The sequence below is a fragment of the Phytophthora ramorum genome, assembly GCF_020800215.1.
Source record: "Phytophthora ramorum isolate Pr-102 chromosome Unknown Phyram_PR-102_s0017, whole genome shotgun sequence".
In the NCBI taxonomy this organism is placed as follows: domain Eukaryota; phylum Oomycota; class Peronosporomycetes; order Peronosporales; family Peronosporaceae; genus Phytophthora; species Phytophthora ramorum.
In genome coordinates, this window is record NW_027150663.1 from 1,175,073 (window position 1) to 1,194,524 (window position 19,452).

The 19,452-nt window shown below is 57.0% G+C and overlaps 7 protein-coding genes across 11 annotated transcripts; 5 read left to right on the plus strand and 2 right to left on the minus strand.

Annotated features, from left to right (window-relative positions):
• Positions 1–605: 605 nt before the first annotated feature.
• Positions 606–2,320, plus strand: KRP23_13414 (Transcriptional activator Myb; the record flags this gene model as incomplete). 2 transcript variants are annotated; one of them, XM_067884119.1, is made up of 4 exons in its annotated part: positions 606–692; positions 758–1,026; positions 1,097–1,523; positions 1,604–2,320. In XM_067884119.1, the coding sequence occupies 4 exons, from the start codon at positions 606–608 to the stop codon at positions 2,318–2,320; spliced, it is 1,500 nt and encodes a 499-aa protein (XP_067738734.1). The 2 variants fall into 2 exon arrangements, with proteins under 2 accessions (XP_067738734.1, XP_067738735.1); XM_067884120.1 differs by having other exon boundaries at positions 1,097–1,463.
• Positions 2,321–2,573: 253 nt separating this feature from the next.
• Positions 2,574–4,715, plus strand: KRP23_13415 (uncharacterized protein; the record flags this gene model as incomplete). 2 transcript variants are annotated; one of them, XM_067884122.1, is made up of 6 exons in its annotated part: positions 2,574–2,588; positions 2,660–2,877; positions 2,938–3,833; positions 3,908–4,039; positions 4,119–4,599; positions 4,661–4,715. In XM_067884122.1, 6 exons carry the CDS (start codon positions 2,574–2,576, stop codon positions 4,713–4,715), a joined length of 1,797 nt encoding a protein of 598 aa, XP_067738737.1. The 2 variants fall into 2 exon arrangements, with proteins under 2 accessions (XP_067738737.1, XP_067738736.1); XM_067884121.1 differs by lacking the exon at positions 4,661–4,715 and having other exon boundaries at positions 4,119–4,654.
• Positions 4,716–4,932: 217 nt separating this feature from the next.
• On the minus strand, positions 4,933–9,789 carry KRP23_13416 (Paired amphipathic helix protein Sin3a; the record flags this gene model as incomplete). 2 transcript variants are annotated; one of them, XM_067884124.1, is made up of 2 exons in its annotated part: positions 7,850–7,905; positions 7,980–9,789. In XM_067884124.1, 2 exons carry the CDS (start codon positions 9,787–9,789, stop codon positions 7,850–7,852), a joined length of 1,866 nt encoding a protein of 621 aa, XP_067738739.1. The 2 variants fall into 2 exon arrangements, with proteins under 2 accessions (XP_067738738.1, XP_067738739.1); XM_067884123.1 differs by having other exon boundaries at positions 4,933–9,789.
• A 263-nt stretch (positions 9,790–10,052) lies between these two features.
• Positions 10,053–11,067, plus strand: KRP23_13417 (uncharacterized protein; the record flags this gene model as incomplete). Of its 2 annotated transcripts, none has more annotated exons than XM_067884127.1 (4): positions 10,053–10,152; positions 10,221–10,454; positions 10,533–10,586; positions 10,670–11,067. In XM_067884127.1, 4 exons carry the CDS (start codon positions 10,053–10,055, stop codon positions 11,065–11,067), a joined length of 786 nt encoding a protein of 261 aa, XP_067738741.1. The 2 variants fall into 2 exon arrangements, with proteins under 2 accessions (XP_067738741.1, XP_067738740.1); XM_067884126.1 differs by having other exon boundaries at positions 10,221–10,433.
• Positions 11,068–13,912: 2,845 nt separating this feature from the next.
• On the plus strand, positions 13,913–14,704 carry KRP23_13418 (uncharacterized protein; the record flags this gene model as incomplete). The annotated part of the gene is made up of 1 exon (XM_067884128.1): positions 13,913–14,704. The coding sequence occupies one exon, from the start codon at positions 13,913–13,915 to the stop codon at positions 14,702–14,704; it is 792 nt and encodes a 263-aa protein (XP_067738742.1).
• A 643-nt stretch (positions 14,705–15,347) lies between these two features.
• KRP23_13419 (uncharacterized protein) lies at positions 15,348–15,854 on the plus strand (the record flags this gene model as incomplete). The annotated part of the gene is made up of 3 exons (XM_067884129.1): positions 15,348–15,584; positions 15,655–15,726; positions 15,783–15,854. The coding sequence occupies 3 exons, from the start codon at positions 15,348–15,350 to the stop codon at positions 15,852–15,854; spliced, it is 381 nt and encodes a 126-aa protein (XP_067738743.1).
• A 239-nt stretch (positions 15,855–16,093) lies between these two features.
• Positions 16,094–19,329, minus strand: KRP23_13420 (uncharacterized protein; the record flags this gene model as incomplete). Its single annotated transcript, XM_067884130.1, has 4 exons — positions 16,094–17,256; positions 17,322–18,425; positions 18,512–18,943; positions 19,005–19,329. The coding sequence occupies 4 exons, from the start codon at positions 19,327–19,329 to the stop codon at positions 16,094–16,096; spliced, it is 3,024 nt and encodes a 1,007-aa protein (XP_067738744.1).
• Between the last annotated feature and the right edge of the window lie 123 nt (positions 19,330–19,452).

Here is a 19,452-nt window from a genome sequence, read left to right on the forward strand (position 1 = left end):
CCAGTTAGACGGCGGCAATACTAGTCCACCTCGCTCCATTGCTGCTGCAAGAATCCCAGCGCGTCGTGAAAAAGCGAAAGTTCTCGACGACGCCCACGGTCTCGCACAATAGCCAACGCGAGACCTGAAGTAGTGAACCAGCGTAGGTTTTGTCTCGTTCAGTTCACACGGTAACGCTGGGCGTTGCAGGTTTTGACTGAGGTTTAGTCAGGCTTGCTGCAGACGAACGCAGTAACGCTGCCAAAGTCAAAGCAAGGAGTAACAACCCGAGGAAAGGCAGCCATGTCGCGCGCTTCAACACGCGAAAACGGTGGTTTCGTCGTGGTTTCAGCGCTGAAAGGCCCAACGGCCGGCCGTTGAAGAAGCTCTCTCTCCCGTGCCCCTTCGAGTCTAAAACGTATCCATCGCGGCGTTTCCGGGTTCTATTCGCGCCGTGATTGGCCAAAACGGCCGGAGAAACCCGAAACGTTCCACTCTTTCGATCTTGGGGAGCCGCCAGCGAAACTCGAACGGGACGCGGCGGCACTCAACTTCCAGTCGCAAAACGCCCCCGCACCGCTCAAGCACAGCAAGCGACGCTCGTAACGAGAGCGTTTCCCGTCGACATGAACCGCAAGTTGGAGCTCATGGGGCTGGAGGACGGCGACAACCAGCAGCAGCAAACGGAGATGCCGATCCTGGACAACCCTGACGTACGTGTGCCTTGAGTCTTATCAACGGGTGATAGGGGGCTGATCGGGGTCTTTTTTCTCTGCAGTTGAGCTATCTGAGGGCCTCGGCGACGCACGACGGCTCGAGCAGCACGACCAGCAGCAAGTACGGCAGTCCCGAGGAATCCTTGGGCGAAGAGGACGAAGACAACAAGAAGACGGCGACGCGCCGCAAGACGGACTCGAACAGCAAGCGCCCGTGGACGCGCGAGGAGAACGACAAGCTCATGCAGCTGGTCAAGCAGTACGGCGCCAAGCGCTGGTCGCTCATCGCCATGCATCTACCCGGTCGAGTCGGCAAGCAGTGCAGAGAGAGGTGAGAGCCTCCACTTTGAAGCAGTTGAAGGGTTATTGGAGGCTGACTTTTTTTTCTGACGATCTTGTAGATGGCACAACCACTTGAACCCGTCGGTCCGCAAGGACGCGTGGACGGCCGAGGAAGACTACGTCATCTTTGAGTGCCACAAGAACGTGGGCAACCAGTGGGCCGAGATCTCCAAGATGCTGCCCGGCCGCACGGACAACGCCATCAAGAACCGCTACTACTCGACCATGCGCCGCATGCAGCGCCAGTCGATCCGCAAGAAAGGCCCCATGCGCGAGGGCAAGAGCATCCGTGTGGCGTCCGTCACGTCGTCCCCAGTGCAGAACAACAGTCAAGTGGGTCCTGGGCCCATGCAGCGAGCCATGAACTGCACAGGTGGCATGCAGCCCCAACTGTCGCCGCAACAGCAGCTTCAGCAGCAGCGAGGGGTGAGTTTCCAATCCACTTTTCAGAAGCTCTTCTCGGATTTCCCAGGGAACGCCGCACGCGTGAGTCCCCGCGCTCCGGCTGAGTGTTCTTGGCTTTGTGTTGATGAAAACTAATGAGTTTTTGTATTCTGTTGGTGCAGAACGATGGCAGCTCCATGGTCGACTTTGAGCGCTCAAACATGGTGGGGTCTTCACTACGACAACCGACGATGGTCTACCCAGTGAACGGCGGCTATTCAAACGGGATGGGTCCGGACTACAGTCGCCCCATGTCCATGACATCGTCTCCCTGCTCGACTTCCCCCGCTGATGATATGAAGAACGAGAACTTCGACTATGTCCCGATGCAGGCAACCATCCAGCGACTGCGGTCATCGAGTCCTGGCTCGGTGATGGGCACGCCCTCTCCTTCGACGTCAATGGGCATGATGAACTCACCTTACGGCTCACCGGCAAGCCACATGCAGCACCAAGAGCAACAGCAGTCTGGCAACTACATGATGTCGGGAAACCCGTACGCGAACAACAATATTCGCAACGGCATGTACTCGGGCCCGTCTGGACCTGCCCAGCAATATCGCCAAGCGGATGGGCCGCCAGTAAATTTATCGCACAAGCGTATTCTCGATGTCCAGGGCTCGCAGCGTGATATGTGGAAGAATGATAGTCCTGTATCTGTGACAGCGCATATTTTCCGTGGCATGCCAGTCCCGCAGCATATCCAGCAAGGCCAAGTCAGTGAGCCGATGGCGATGCAGCAGTCCAAGCCAGTACCGATGCCAGTGTACAGACAAGCTCCGACCATGGGTCACTTCAACGGCATGGAGCAGGTGTGGACGGATGATGCTTATCTGTGAACAATGTGCTGCTTTGAGGTGGGAAGGTGAGATCTCCTTTCCCGAGTAATTTACTCCCCATAGACTTCTATTCTTTAAAGTTATTGCTGGAGGCGAATAGCAGCGTCTTCCCTTACGTCTCTGTGTTTATACTTTTGCCTTGTCGCTGCTGTATTTACACGATTGAAGGCACGGCTGCCGCTATTTGAGGTGGCTGCCATAGTTCACTAAAAATATTGGCGATTCGCTGGGCGGGAAGCAGAGTCGTGCAGCCATGAACAACAAGCGGGTAGGAATACAACTCCATCGATACTGTCTGGAGAGCTGTCTGAAAGATGAACGTGTCGTACTGCAACGCAGCGGATGGCTATGCAGCAGGGGGTGACGCATTGGACGTTAGCTTTAGGTGGTACCGAACACGCTACCACAAAACTAGGGGCGCGTTTCCACCTGCGTGCACTCTTTCTGCGGCAGCTAGACTTCTCAATTGATGAATTGAGCTTCATCGTCACGTATTTGGTGAATGAAACCACGATCTCCGAGCAGCCATGGTGGCGAGCGCTTTCACATTCCGAGCGGTAGGTCACCACTCAGTCCTCATTTCTAGTACTTTGCTAACCTTACCTTGTTACTTGTAGTCTGGAAACTGCGAGTCGGATGAAGATGCAGCACCTTCGTCGCGGTGAAGAGCACGTGGTCTGGCTAACGTCTATGGAGACTCCACGATCGTGCATTCTTCTGTACGGCAATGCCGAGGCCAGGCCTTTCAACCTCGCCACTGCACCCGTGCTGAATTTCACAGAAGGCTCTGTTGTTGGAAATCTTGGGGCTCCACCTCGCGCATCAATTCAGCGTCCTGCTACCTCTGAAAAGAGTGAAGCTTCGCCTTCTAATACACTAGCAAATTCAACGGTTGGTGCAGCCGATAGTAAATGGCGTCGGGTCAAGCGAGAAAACTCGCTGCGGAAGGATATCCACTTGTACAACAAGATCGTCCTCTCGGGGCCGGCCGACTACATCGTGCTCACCGCGAGTGACGTTCGGGACAATGCCTCCGGTGCATCTGATCGTCTCCACTGGGCCAAGATTTTTGGGCTGGAGAGATTTGCAGGATGTCTGCGGCAGGCTGTCTTCGAGCCTGGTGCGATTATTGTCCAAGAGGGCCACCAGCTTAACTCTCTCCATCTCGTTGTTGAAGGCGAGTGTCGGGCCTCTGTTGGGCGTGACGACTCCAATAGCCCAAGCACCGTTCAGCCAACCGACGCCAACTCAAACAGCACCAAACCACCACTGACGACTGCAGAGGCTCAGCTCCGGCACACTCGAAAATTTCGCTGGAGTGACGATTCTCAGTTGCCTGTGGCCTCGCTCGGACCAAAGTCCACGATTGGGGATATTTCACTCATGCTAGGAACCCCAGAGCCCACCACCGTTAGGGCTGTCACGACAGTAAATGTCCTCTCGCTTTCCCAGGAAGACTTCGTGCGCGAGAGCAGTGACCGACATGATCCAGCTATAGCCACTTGCATCGAAAGTAAGCATCGCAAGCCAGCTTTGATACCTGTTGTCTCCGCACGCTAATTGCTGCACTTGTCTAACGATGCTCAGAATTGCAGAGCACAGCGTACGATACACTGCGATTCGTGCTGGAACGTGTCGAAATTGAGTCCAAGAACGAGCACTGCGACCAGCGTCTCAAGATCGATTCCTTACGCGAAGCACTGCGCCAGAAACATCCAGGTATCTCCCCCCTGGATCATACGCATGTTACTGCTTTGTACTGCGACGTTCACTGACACACCGATGTGATGCAACGCAGTGATGACGAAAGACAAGCAGTCGACAAGCACTTCTTCGGGTTCTACTGCAAATACGCACAGAGCCTCCAGTACATCTTCTCAGCCTGAACAACCAGAAGCCATCAATGCTGGAGGACAGTGCTCTAGCGTCGTATCTCTGCCATCGGTAGTGCTGAAGCATGCCACAGCCAGTGCAGTCACGAGAAGGCAACACATCCGTAACCAGCTCGGGACTTCCGTCGCTGCCGTTGCGGGAGAAGACGTAGGTCCACTCGAAAGCTCCACAGGAATGACTCGGCAGCAACGCAAAGCAGCGCGAGCCTTTGCGAGCCTGCAGTTCCCTGTGGCTGGTAAATGTCTCGGGGACTGCGTGAAGACGCCCAGCAGAGCCTCAGTTGACGAGTCTCCCGTCACAAGTCCAGACTTGCAAGCCACTCCGCAAACCGAGGACCTGCTGTTTTTGTTCCCCACGATGACTCAGCGCCGACAACTTCACGGAAAGTACGTAAACCTTGTCTTGGTCTGCCTCATCGTCACTGATCCAGCTCCATGGTAATGACAGGAATTTACCACTGCTGCCTCGATATCGAGGCTTCGATGCTGTCCCAACAGAGTAAGCGCTTCAGCTGCTCCTTCATCAGATAGTCTCGTACAACCCTGTACTGCACAAGCAAGATCGGATCAAACCAACACAAATACAATTCGCTCTCCGTTACTGGGCAAGCATACATGAATTACCGAACACAAGTACCAATCTTCGCAGCGGCGTCTCACTCTGCCTTCACCTCCTCAGTCTCACGATCAAATAGATCTCAGTAGGCCTTCCTTTTGTCATCATTTTTGGTCGGCGGTCGCGAAGTCTGGCCCTCGAATCTTGGCGTCATCAGCAAGGGCAACTGAGGAAGTGGCTGCAGCATTGTCACTCGGGCGCTCCGTTTTCACCTTCTCAAACGATGAGGTTTGCTGTTCCATGGGCTTCTCACTAGTCTCTCTCTCGGACTCCTTCCGGTGCTCCTGCGATGTATCTAGTTTCACCCCTTGCGTGACTGCTTGAGCGTTAGGCTTTGCAATTTCTCCCGTCATGGGGTTATCTTCCTGTGAAGCTGATGCAAGCGTCTTCAGAGCCGTTAGCGTGGCCTCATCGGTAGATGTCTTGCCCCCCGCTGCATTTACTGTGTCTGTCGTTGTCTTAGCTTTCTTTGCAGCAACTGATTCATCGGCAGCCGCAGAGGATGAAGACGGCGATGTTTCTGATACCGCGCTGTCATCCTCAGATAAGCCACGAGCACGCTTCTTCAGCAACGTGGCAGACTCCAAAGCCTTCGTCGCATTGCCCATACGAGCATCATCGGACGAAGCACTGGCACTGTCACTCTGCTCAACGCTTCCAGAGGAGGCTGGCGTCGCAACCTCCTTTTTCACATCATCGTCTTCCTTTGACTCTCCCATCAGCTCGTCGTCATCGTCATCCATCGAATCGTGCACGGGCGTTTCATGCACGGGCGATCCATACACGGGTGTTGCCGACGGCGTGTCTACAGGTGTAGCACTCGGGGACTCATCGTCATCATCGTCGTCGTCTCCATCTTCATCCATGGAACCCAGGTACTCAATAGCCAACTCCGGTTCAAAAAGCCACTTGCTGGACTCCGGGGCCCTTACGCGTGGCGAGGGCGCCCAAATCTTAAATGGCTCAGAGAAACCGGACGGAGTGGAGCCACCACGGGCTTCCAGGGGTGTCTTGCGCAGCACACCAGGATTGAACTCGATGCGGAAAGCACCTTCACCTTCGAAGATGGACTTCGTCTTATTGAGGTAGGCGGCGGCCTTGGCTTCGGCGCCTGCCGGATCTGCTGAGGGCTTTGGCTCGCCCTGCTGCTCCCCAAACGCCTTGGTGAGCTCTTGGCATATGTCGTCATTTGCCAAGTGCTGCATCTGTTTCAGCACCTGAGTCACCAGCTTGTCCATCGTGAACAAGAAGTACGACGTAGATCCCATGAGACTGCGGCAGGAGTCCTCGTACTTGGAATTATCAACCGAGCCATCGATCAGTGAGTACAGCTTCGAGAGGAAAGCCTGGTAGTCGCCGGTCTTCTCCTTGGTTGAAGCAGATAGGGAGTGGTGTGCGTGGGCAAGAGCGCGCGCTGCCGGGTTGATTGTACGACGGTTGCGGTTGCGTTTCGCCTTCTCGCACAGGTCAAAGGCACGCTCAAGACGGTTGTGAAGCATTTGGTACAGACGCAGGAACGCATACGCGTGCTGGTTACCATAGAAGCGAGACTTGTAGTCAGCTTGCACCTTAGCAGCATCTTGCTTGCTGTCGAGCGCTGGGAGCCCTGGAGGGAAAGCAGCAGCCTCCTGGATGGTAATGGCACCAGGCTGCAAGTATGCCTGGCACCCAATGGTAGCCAGGTTAATCGAGAAGTAGCCCTTCGCCTTGTTAAACTGCTCCACGGTACCCTCGCCAAAGTCTGTGCTCGCCTCCGTACCCATCGGCAAAGTCTTGGCTTTCTCGAGCGTCACAGTAGTGCGCTGAGGCTTGCGCACGAGCCACTCCTCTTCCAAGTGGAAGAACGGGAAGAAGAAAGCCTGCCAAACCTTGGAAACTTTTTCTTTGTCGGCCACGCTCAAGTTCTTCTCGGCCGCATACGAAAGTAACCCGAACGCCTCCTTGTGGATCTGTACTGAAGCAAACTTGTACGCAAAGTGCGGCTTCCATTTAGCTGAAGACGAAGCCTGCGCCGAAATTGCCGCCGCCTTTCCATCTGCCGCAATTGGAGCCTTTGCTGAATGTGCAAACTGCTCCTTCTTGAGCGCATCAGCAATATCCGATGCCTGAGGAGGAGCCTTAACGCTGGCAACAGCAACAGTAGCTGAGACAGTGGATGGTGCTGCGCTCGAGTCCGTCTTGGACTCTTCCGCGCGCTTCTCGTCTGCTTCCAGTTTCTTCTTCGCCTCCTGCATCATCATCTTCATACCCGTTTGCTTCTTGTCTTTCTGCTTGAAGTAGAAGCTCGAGTGGTCCAGCGACTTGTGATAGTTCTTTTCATTGACCTCCTTCCACTGTCGGTTAAGGTCTTCGCGCGCGCGGCGCCATTCTTCGTCCTTCTGCTTGAGGCGCTTGAGGATCACGGGAATCGCACCCGCCGGGTACTTACGCAGCAAGTCCAAGATCTGCGCACCAGAATCGCCGTAGATGCGCGTGATAGCATTTAGGTGCGTGACACGGAACGTACCCTTGTCCACAACATAGTTCCACAGCTTGTCATCATCGCCACTCGACTTCTTGCTGTTAAGTACCTCAATCTCGTGCGCAAGCGGTTCGAGAATGCTAATGGTGGATGCATTAGCCTCGATCACCATATCGATCTCAAAGCGCTCGTCTTCGCACTTGAACAGCGCCTCCTCGTACTGGTTCTTGCGCATGCTCTTGAACGAGTAATCTTCACTGCCCGTAGGCACTGATACCCAAGAGTCATTGCACACTCGCTTTTCGAGCGCTGAGCGGTGAGAGCAAGGCGGAATTGGATAGCTTGCGGGCAGACCACGGTACGATGGGGTAGCGCGGCGGCACTGCGACAGGTCCGTTTCCGCCAGAGGAATGAATGGCCAGATTTCCTTGGGCGTCTTTTGCACACCATGCGAGCACAGCAGGTGGTCGAATTCTTCCACCAAGTCCGTGTGACGGCCAAAAAGGTTCCTGATGAGCGATAGCATCTCGTTGCGATCCAGCACTTCCTGGCTGTACAGCTCAAGACACTTCAGGAACTCGCGCCAGTTGTCGCGGGACGGAAGAATCTTCTTGATCTTCTCAAAAATATTCCACTCCTCCTTGTCGAGCAGCACGTCCGAAATTGCCAGGTACGCACGGCGTTCCTTACCGTCGTACGGGCGGCGCTTGGCGCGCTTGTGGTTGAACTGCGCACGGTTGCGCTCGCGTTCGCGCTCCTTCTCGCGGCGCTCCAGAGCCTTGCCACTCAGGCGTTGGTCATCATCCTTGTAGCCTCTTCCCTTCTTGCCGTATTTCATATAAGCATCCTCGTCATCTCCCATTAAACGTCCACCCTTCATCGCAGCACTGGACGGCGAGTCACCTCCACGGTCATCTCGTCGGTCAGACTGCTGGTAGCCACCTTGGCCAAACTTGCGAGCCTTCAGTGCCATTTGATCCTTGCGCTGCTGAGCCTTCTCGGCAGCACGGTTCAGACGCTCCTTCGCTTGCTCCTGGACCGCATCGGGCAAGAAGAAGGTAAACTCACGCAGCAGATCCGGGTGGTCTCGGAAAAGGTGCGAGACTTGGTCCAGCACCTGGCGGATGGAGCGCTGCTCCTTCTGGTAGGTATGCAGGATGGCCAGGAACTCCTTGTACGTCTCAGGCTCATCAGCAAAGCGTTGCTTGATAGTGGTCACGTAGTGGATCGCGTGGTCGAACTCCACGGGGTTCGTCGAGCTCCGTGACCCCCCGTTGCCACCACTTGGCGTCGGTGCCTGCTGCTGCTGCTTCTTCGGCTTCCCACCAGTCTTCATCTGGGCAGAAGGGGGCAGCTGCTGACGCGACGACGGCGTCGGCTTGTGAAGCTCCGGGGGTGAATACGGCGGCGGAGGGATCGTCACCGGCGGTGGGCGGTGGCCCATGTTGGCGTTCGACGACTGCCCCACTCCCGAGTACATAGACTGCTGCACACCTCCACGCCCCGCCATCTGCGACGGGATCACCTCAATAGACGTGTCGGGGCGAATACGATACCCAGGCGGCAAGAACGTGTTAAAGCCCAGGATCAGGTTGGGATAACCGCGGAAGAGCGTCGACACACGCAGGATGACGCCGGGCGTGTCGATGGCCTGCGCCTTAAAGTCCTTCATGACGTCCAAGAACTGGTTGTAGATGTCAGGCTGGTCTCCGAACTGCTGCTTCACTTGGTCCAGATACAGCAGCGCGTCCTCCACACGCAGCTCCCGATGGCGCGGGGGCGGACCCGACATGGTCTGCTGCTGCTGGTAGTAGTCTCCCTCAAGTTGGTCGTTGGGGATGATGCGTCCGTCCAGTCCGTACTGCTGCTGAATCGGCACTTGTTGCTGCTGCTGCTGCTGTGGATCCGGTTGACGACGAGGGGGCGACTGCGGGCGCACACTGTAGCCCTGTGTAGGCGGATTGAGCCCCCCGGAGGACGGAGCCATGGACTGCTGTACGCTGCCCATGCTCTGACTCAAACTGGGCGCCTGCATGCGAACCGAGTGGCCCATCATTCCGGTGGCACTGGAAGGTGGAGCCCCCTGTGAGCCCACGGGTTTCCCCAGCACGGAGGGGGGCCCGCCCGCACCGGAGGATCCTCCCAAGGTCCCGCGGGGCGGGTGGAGGATGGAGCCCGAGAGCGGATGCGGAGAGCGCGACGAGTTGGGCCCGCCACCGCCCAGTGACCCCTGAAGGGGCGGGGGAGGCAGCACAGGCCCTCCCGGGTGCATCATGGAGTGCTGCGGCTGTTGCTGAGGCTGCTGGGAGCCGCCGTGCAGTGGGTGCAGATGGCCGCCGTGCGTGAGCTGCGCCAGCGACGGCTGTGGGTGGTAGCTGTGCTGCTGCTGCTGCTGGCCCGAGGGAGGGCCACCCTTTCCCCCCAAGCCCGAGCTGGAGGCCGAGCTGAGCGACGGAGGCCCGTGGCGGTCCCCCGAAGAGCCCGGATACGATGGATTCATCGCGAGACGCGGCGAGGGCTTCGCTGGGTTTGGCGCTTGTCGGCTTCGCCGGTTCTTTGGAAATGAGCAAGTGGACGGCCTGCTCAGCGGCGGACCCGTCCACCCATGCAGCCAATAGCTGTCGGATATTAGTGGAGGCACTCGCTACGTCCTATATGACGTTCACTATTGACTAGATTAACGTATTTAGAAGGAGTATAACGGTACATCATAGGATGCCCGTTTCTCCGCCCAGCGATGTTGAAGCAAAGTCGAAGTTAATCATGGAGCAGAGCGCGCGAAGTCCTCGACGCACCAGCGTCAAGCGGAAGGAGAAGGCAGCACATGATGGCGTGATCCGCAAGAAGAGCGTTGTGGCGCCAGGTGAGCAGCGCTGGTTGGTTCATTTTAGTGCTGCTTGCTGTGACTAAGCGCTCGCACCAATGACACAGTCAGCTTCAAACTGCAAACGGAGCTGCTGGCGGAGCGACGCAAGCAGCAGCGCGAGGAGAAGGAAGTGGTTCAGCTTCGGAACGTGCAGTTAAAGATCATGGGCAAGAAGACTGTGGAGGATTTCGCGCAGCTCAAGCTGATGCGGCGCGAGACTGCAACGGCCAGGCGTCGCAGTCTGCATTGCAATGTGAAACAAGACAAATCGGCAAAAAGTGCGTGTTGCTTGCAGAGTGGTGGACATTATTGTTGTAGTTTGGGAGGTGAATTTTCCATGTCGTGTGCTCATGTGTTGTCGTGTGGTGTTTGTGCAGAGGGAGGCACGCTCAAAGTCAACGATCGCCATACTCAGAGCCTCAAAGACGTTGGTACGAACATTGTGGTCTTGTGTTTATCTGTGCTCCAACAATGTATAACAACATACGTCGCGTCTGTATTGTTGCTTCTGCAGTCCATTTGGAGTCCCGACCTCTGCAGTCCGCACGAGCTCCGAGTCCTCGCATGGTCTTGGACAGCTTGCCGCAACGCCCGCAGTCCGCCAAGCCTGTGCTACAGTCCCAGCATCGCTCTACTGCGACAAGTGATGAAGAAACAGATCTAAATAGCCGACAGTCGAAGCCATTACAGAGCAAGAAGAAGCGTAAGAAGAAGACTGACAGCCACAAGTCGGAGCAACTCACGCCGTCCAAGTCGGCTCCTGTGCTGCCGAGCAAGGCCGACTCGCCAACCGGCAAGAAGATCAACATCATCGTGAACATGCGCAACTTGCAGCTGTCGGTGGGGTTAGAATCGCCAAGTGGAGGCTCCCCGCCGGTAATTTCCAGGGAAGCTTGGACCCTTGTGAGTTGAAGGTTGCTGCCGGGACTGTATTCATTTCAAAATTACCTTTCACCGCATATTTCCCTCTTACAATCACCTACCTATCTTGTCGGTCGTTGTGGACACGCAGCGGCGTCTACTGTTGGTCTGATGCTAGGCGCCATCATAGACCAGAGCGAGCAGGGGCAGCAGCAACGAGTGGATGCTGCCGACTACTGTAGTGGGATGCTGGAGCTCTTCGGTTGCTACAGCATGAATGAGGTCGGCCAGGGGGGTTCGAGACGACGGCGACGTTCGACGTGGAGGCGGACAAGCTTGTGAAGCCCACGGACAAGGCTGCGAAATGGTGGATAGGAGGTGTGGGGATCGAGATTTCGCGATCAAGGACACCATGCACGCAGAGAAGGAGACCAGGGAGAGTTCTTCGGACTGCTCAAGGAGAAGAAGCCCACTTGTTTCCTGCAGCGGGAACGCCACGTCCAATTTGATCTCCGCACTGACAGCAACCACTTCAAACTCGTCGACGACGAGGACAAGCACTTTGTTCGCTGTAAATGTTTCGGCGCTGGAGCCTCTCGACCACATGGCTCGCCTCATCCGCGTCGCAGGAGCAAGTAACCTTGCCTTCTCCACGCACAAGGAGTTCCAGCAGAGCGGCCAAGGACATCGGCACCGTGGATCCCGGCGCCCGGAAGTTTGACATCGTGGTGGCCACCGACAGCGTCGCATTCAGCGTTATGGATCGGAGCTACGCCAATGCCGCTTCGACGCTCAAGTCTCGCCTGGCGAGGCAGGGCTACGCCGTCAAGGTTGCGGCCCTGGAGCACCACCACCGGATTCACACGGCGAAGAAGACGGCCAAAGGAAGCGGTTATCAAGTTTGCCAACTCGCGAGGCGCTCTCGATTACGTCGCGAGATCAGGACGCCAACACGAAGGTCACCAATCCGACTCCAACCGATCCAGCACCAGCACCGCTGTTCGAGGGCGAGAGCGACGTCGCGTCCTGACTTCCACGGCAAGTTTGCGAGCGTGCTCGCCTGCCATGTACAGGACACTGGTGCTGCCATCGTCCCAGACGTCCGAGATGGTGCACAAGTACGAGGAGGAGATGGCGGCGGTCGTCACTCCGCTGTCCCCCCGAGTTGAACTCTTCATCAGAGACTGACGGCGCGCGCAATGCTATCTCAGCGCCACTAGATTTCTGGGTGCTTCTCGAGTACAAGATGAAGCCGGTCAGCGGAGAAGAATATACCTCTGAAGATCGAGGGTCAGCAGCGAGGTGTGTGTTCAAGTGCGCGTTCTGGGGCACGGTCATGGAAGGATCCTCAACATCCTCGTCAAGAACATCGCCATGCTATTCTAGCCCCGGAGAAATTCATCAAGCGCTGTGGTCTTCATCGCGAAGCCTACTGAAAAGGTGTGACAGGCTGGCAGATGCAAGCGTCTCCGTTTTCGCTCGACTTGAGTTGTGGATTGTGCGTCTCTTCCTGCTATCGAGGCGAGACCGTATCGAAGCCACGGGGGCAGCTTTCAGAGCCACAGTGACGACGCGCGCGACGCTACCTAGCCTGGATTGCTACAGGTAGATCGCGAAGCAGACAGCGCCGAGAACCACGTCAGGGTGGTCACCATCGGGTTGCTGCTGCTCCGAGCTCGCCAGCAAGACAGCGGGGCGCCATGGACGGTCAGATATCCTCGAGTGCCGCGGTCGGAACTGTCCACGAACACGCAGCGCGGCAACAAATCAACTGGCGCAAACCGAGGCACTCGCGTGCGGATAAGGCCTCACATTCAGAAAGCTGGCGCGACTGCGACTCGCAGTCTGCGAGGCCAACGTTGCGTCCAGTCGAACGTTGCGCGCCAGCGCTCGCGGACTGGCGCACGCAGGGGCATGCCACGCCACGCCACGCCGTACAAGCAACAGCGTTGCTCGCGCAAGTAAGCTGTGACAGCCTGCGCCCACCAGCGCTCCAGCATCGAGTGGCTGCGGCGCCGCCACCGCCGGTCTTGTGTGTCGCGTCTGAAGTTCAGATTTTCGGAGCCGCGAAAAATGGGAAATGGCTGACTCCGCAGCCGAGTTTGCCGCTGGTCGTCGGACCGAAAGTGCTGCAGATAAGCTTTTTGGCGGGTATCGCAGCTCATGCACGCGCTGTCGCAGTGACTGCGAGCACCAGTGACGATCTCCGGCTCGGTCAACATGGCACTGCTCACCTTGTGTGTGCTGTTATTGACGGAGGCCATAGTATCCGATACGAGTCGCACATGAAGCAGGGCACGCACGTTGCGAGTCGCAACTCGGCGAAGGCGCGCTGCGGCCAACTCGATGGGGAAAATTGTGTGGGGGTGATATTGCCAGCAGCGCCGACAGCATTGACGGAGCGAACCTCGGTGAAAATTCGCTCGCTCTGCCTTTCAATGCAGAGACCGGCCGGACCGATGAGGCTTTCCCAGCCGATAATTTTACATGCACAGCGCGCCAGCCCGCGCCGCCCAGGTGGCCCCGGCCTGTCAGCGCGCCGCTCGAACATGGGGCCACCAAGACGCAGCCTCCACCTGTCAGCAGGACCCGACGCCTTCATTCTCGCGCCGTGGAGCAAACTTGCAGCTCAATAGACCATCACTTTGGCCGTCCAAGTATCTTTTCCACAAAGCACGCTTTGCGCTAGAAAAGCATCACCACGGCTCTTTTCTGTCACAGCAAACTTGTGGACCTGTCGCTCAAGTCCGTGGCGCTGATGCCAGCTCACTATTCCTTTTGCACTGTTGCGGAGCCTGGTCGCTGTATTGTTCTTCGACTGATCTCGCACCCCCGCGCCAACCCAGTTTTTCCAGAGCGCTGACTGCGGCCCCGCCACCATAACGCCGTCACCGAGATGATGATCCCGGAGTACTCCCCGCGGGGGACCTCCATCACGTACAGGAACGCCACGGCCGTGCCGCCGATGGTGTACCGCCTGAGCCTCAAGCCAGCGTCGCCCACGCCGTCCACGTCCTCGACGGCCTCGGGCGCCACTGCGATCGTGTACGTCCAGCAGATCCGCCCCACCATCACCAACAGTGCCAGCACCGGAGCGCTGGTGGCCAGTGAAGGCCGCCGTCGCGGCCGCCGACACAAGAGCTACTCCGAGTCCGCGCTGCGTCTCGAGCGCATGCTGGCCCCGCCCGCCCCGTCCAGAGGCGCGGCGCGCGCGCGCCCATACTCGGCTGGGGACGAGCTCGACCTCCTCCGCATGGTGACCATCTCCGGCTACTCCAAGAACACCCACGGCACGTGGATGTTCAAAGTGGACGTGGGTGGCCCCAGTGACAGCAACGCGTACGTGGTCCGTCGCCGCTTCACGGACTTCAAGCTGCTGCACGAGGGGCTGTCCGAGCTGTCGGAACTCCCGCAGCTGCCGCCACATGGCATCGTGTCGGTCTTTCAGATGTTCGTCTCGCCGGACAAGCTGCTGACTGCGCGAGCCAAGCGATTGCAGGAGCTGCTGCTGGTGATCCACGCGCACCCGACGCTGTGCAAGAGCGCGGCGTTCAGCGCGTTCATCGGCACGAATCCGAGCAACTACGACGCCGGCTACGTGAGTCTGTCGGGGTATGAAGTCCCCACGAGCGGCAAGCAGCTGCAACTGAGTCCGGCGGGAACCTTCGACACGAGCTACTCGGTGTAAAGAGGGGAAGGAGATGATAGCAATGGAGAACCACAGAGAAGGACGAGGGGGAGGCGGGCACAACCAAAGGGCGATTCGGTCGAAGACGTCACAAGAGAGACGACACACACACACACCACCAAGACATTCAGCGGGAGCAGGACGCGTACATTATGGAGAGTAAATTATTTATTTACTGAGTTATTTCGGCCAGCGTTTGCTGCATGTACTGGTAGAGTGGCGGAGTCGAACGGAGCAATACATTCATGTTATTGAGTCTTTGATGCATTTCATCGCGCGTACGGGCTGTATTAGGCCGGGTCGGCGCGACAAGAAAGCGCTGTCCAAGGCAGACGGCACACCGCCATCTGATGAGCAACCCGTCGGTCCAGCGGGAAACAGTGCAGCTCGCACCAACGAGACCTCTATGGCCTCTCGCCGAGGACCTTGGAGTCCAAGGCGGACATCAAGCTGTCAGCGGCAATCACCACCGCTTGCCTACACAAGTACAAGATGGATGGCCGGCCGCCAACCCAATGCTGCTGGCATCAACTTGGTGCCGGAGAAAATCCATTCGCGTTGTTGGCGTAACCTAGTTGCACAGGAGAGGTATGGTTACTGTACCCCTGGTACATTGTATTAATAAATTACAATTCTTAAGATCATGACGCCGCTGCTCCCGATCCTGCGCCGCTCGCCGGCCATCGCGCGGGGCTTCGCATCCGGCGTAAAGCGCGCCAAGCCCATCCGAGTGAAGAAGAGTGAGGCGCGCCGCTCGGTCCCTGAGGCATCCAAGCCCACGGATGCACTCACGGAGGTCCCCGCTCCGCCCCCGCCCGCGAATCCCTTCGTGCAGTCCGAGCAACAGGCGCCACAGTCGTTTGGCGGTGTCATGAAGGAGGTCAGCGCGTGGCGGCTGGAGGCATGTGTTTTTATGACTGAATATTGACTGTTTTTTGTGGATGTTGCAGAGCTTCCTGTGGGGTATGGGCATGGCGGTCGCCTTCTCGGTGGTCGGCGTTGTCTTCAGCAGTATGGAAGAGGTACGGAAGCTTGGCATGGTGTTATGCGATGGCTAACGAAGAGTTCAATGCTGTAGACAACATCGCCAGGAGAGTACGAGGGCAGTCTCGTGATACCTGCAGGAGGTCAATACGAGCACGAGGACTAAGCAGCGTGTTCGAATTGAAATCGGCACCAGCCGAAGATTTTTACGTTCATTCATTGAATTCTAATCAGAAATGCTCGGCAGCATCCGCTTTGCCGCCGCTCCTTGCCCACAACTCCCAGCGTACATACTATAATACGGTCTCGCGCAGTCTGGTCCAGTACGCAATCTAGCGCCTCTCATCGCTCGCTCTTCCATTGGAGCTCGCAGAGGCAGATCTACGCGATTTGTTTGTAGCATAACTAATCCCAGTCGTCGTCCGAGTCCGAGTCTGCGCCCGAGTTCGCCTCCTCATACTCTACGTGGATGCGCCGCAACGCCATGGCATTCGTGATGGCTTCGTTGATGGAGCCCGGCTGCGTGAGCGCTGGCGGTGGAGGAGGTTTCGACGCAGCGTCACCATCTTCCGCGTCCCCAGCTTTTTTCAGCTGAGCGCCCTGCCGAATTGCAGCAAGCAGATCGCCACGACCACCAGCGAAGGGGTTCGGGCGTCCTGGTGGTAAGCCTGTCACTGCTGGCTTCGAAGTCTGCTCCGCTGGAGGTGGCGCTAAACTTGCTCTCGAACTCGCCCGAGAGCTCAGTCGTGAGCGTGAGCGACTCTTCTTCCCGCGCTGCGTATCCTCGGGGACAGAACTGATAACACTGCTCGACAGCTCGGACGTTTTCGGCTTCCTCCGCTGAGTTATTGATGCTGCAGATTCGCGCCGCTGTCGCCGTGCAAGAGGTTTTGGAGTGTCGATCGACGTATCCGAGCCCGACTCTGGGTCGGAATCCGAATCGTCCAAGCCAAATAGACCCTTTGATGCCTTCGGCTTGGCAGCTCGGGCGGGAGGGCTGTCACTGTGAGAAGAGGTAGATGATGCTACCTGCTCCTTCCTGGGCAGTGGGGCAACTGGGCTTCTTGGCGGACGACCGTTGGATTGGGCACCATTTGTAGCACTTCCGTTAGACTGTTGGCTGTTCGCCAGTGCGCGCGCAAAGGCACCATCGATGTGGTACTCAAACTGGAACCGATCGCTGGATAGCACCCCAGGTAGCGCCACCAACTGTTGCAAGTACAAGCGGAATTCCTGTGCGCGCTTCTGCATGTTCTCTGGTTTTGTGTTGTTGCGCAGGCGGTGCTTCGAAGGAAACTTGGGCAACACGGTTCCAGGAAAAGCTGATGTCAACCGCGTGTGGATCTCTTCAAACTCCGAGTACGTGAACGAGAAGCTGTGCTCCAAGTTCCCGAACTGAAGCGTAAACGTGAACACGCCGACCGATTTCTTTCCTTCGTTGCGCAAAGCAGACGTCGTGAAAAGCACAACAACGCTGGGTCCTGCGCCGCCGGCGACAGCATTGTGTGTCGTGGTACTCTTGGGACTTGTAGCTTCCGCTTTGCGTGGTTGCGCGAAGAATGAGGTTTCTGCGCACAGTACATCTATGTAAGAAAACAAACATCATAGAGGCCAGGCAACATTAAGTGCGTACCATTGTCAGAGTCGGAATCACTTGATACAACGTCATCACTGCTCACAGACGCCGCAGGAACATTCTTCTTCACTGGTGTCGGACGTGTGTCCATACTCAGATCACTGGAGCGCATACTGGTCGAAGCACGAGGGACATTGTTCGGCACCTTGCTCTTTTGCCCACCCACTCCAAACAAACCAGTATCCGAATCATCGTCCTCGTCACTGCTGCTGTCGTCAAAAAGTCCCCTTCGACCCGAACTCGCTTTCGGCTTTGCTTTGGAACTTACAGCTCGAGCGCTGTCGCCATTCATGGCCTTCTTCAATATTTCTTTTCCTTCAGCACTAAGCTGAGAATCACGTTTGCGATCGCGCACCTTGCCGTTGACTGGAGCGCTTGCCACGGGCCTCGTAACACTACTGGCAACGCTCATTTCTTCGACAGTATCAGCCCGGTTGCGACGAATTGCAGCAAGACTAGCAGCAAACGCATTAGCCATCGAAGGTTCTGCTGCTGGAGGACTGCTGCTGCCATTCGATCGATTCATATTCATCTTCGACTTCCGGTTTGGTGCTGCATAAGAAGTAGTCGTTATCGAGCTCACAGTTGAGCCGAAAGAGTCTCGTCGGTGACTTGTGCGAGACGCCTGTGACGCGGATTTGGGCCTTCCGCCACCTAAAATGGCAGCCAAATTGTCCTGGATATTCGGTTTGTCCTTGCCCGCATTCGAAATACGGTGACTGCTTTGAGAGAACGATGAACGAGACGCCACGGGATCTTCATCGCGATCGAAAGCGAACGAGTCGAAGGATGCGCTGCGTAAACTGCTGCTGGACCTCGAAAGTCGAGATTCGGCATCGTTGAAACTTTGGCGCTCAAATAACGGTGGGGGCGGTGGCGGAGGGGGAATACCCATCGACGCCCTGGAAGACATGGACACACGAGAGCTGCTGGCAGACCAGTGAAGTGGCGGCGGAGGAGGAGGAGGCGCATTGCCCATTCCTGGCGCAGATGAAACAGAAGAAAGTCGCGACGACATCGAAGAGCTGTCCGAGATATCGCTCCCAGAGGAGCCCAGACGCACGGGTGCGTCATGATGCACAATACCGCCAACCTCGAAAACTGTCCACGAAATAGTCAGCATTTAGCAGCAAACGTCAGCTCCCAGCCACATGCAACTATCCAAAAGTCTAGCAAAATGTACGTACACTGTCCAGGTGGAGGGAGCTCCACGCGAACCTTGGTCCTCTGCTCCACAATCTTCGTATGCAGCGGCTGCACATTGTCCGTCTTTCCTCCGGCCGCTTCTTCCAGCCGTCGTCTGTACGCCGCCTTGTTCACTCTGCCTGTGGTCGGCGCCTGTCGTCGCTGCAACCTTAGCTTCCTCTTCTCCAGCAGCCTGGCCGTGTCGTCGTCCAGCGAGCCGAGTCCGTCCACGCGCTCCAAGGGCGTCATGTTATTAATCTCTTCTTCACGTGCCAGCAGCCGGTCCTGCTCCTCTTGGAGCATCTTGGCCTTCTTCTCCTTCCACTTGCGGATCTTCTCGTCCCTCTCTTCCTGCAGCCGCTTCTCCTCCTTCTTTACGCGACGTCGTTCGCGTCGAACTTCTTCACCCGCCGCACTATGAGGGTCCAGCACCGCTGTTAACAACGGAACAAGGTCAATTAAAGTACCCTTCGTACCCCCTTGTTGGCAACGTACCCATGAATCCTCGACACCATTTCTCCTGGTCCACGCGGTTGAAAGCCGCCAGAAACATGCGCGGCCTGGCGCAGCGCTCTACTTTAAGCTCCAGTCCGTACGCGTCCACCTTGAGCAGCCCGTCCCCGTCCCAGCCCGCGAACCCCAGCAGGTAGGCAGAGTCCTGTTTGGCGCGCGTGGCGGCGTCGCTGCCGTCGAAGAACTCGAGTTTGCGGTTCATGCTGAGCACCACGTACAGTTCCTGCAGGCCCTTGCGCGGGGACGCGGCCCCGTCGCGCTTGCACAGCAGGAAGCCTTCCTGCACGACCCAGGACCCGCCGCCCATTTCGTATTTGTATGGGCTTTCTGGGTATGAAGATGAAGACAGTCAGAGAAGGGGTGGAGCGTTTCCTATTGGCTGAAATGAATATGCGACATCCGTTTGTTTTGGACCATGATGACGCGCAGC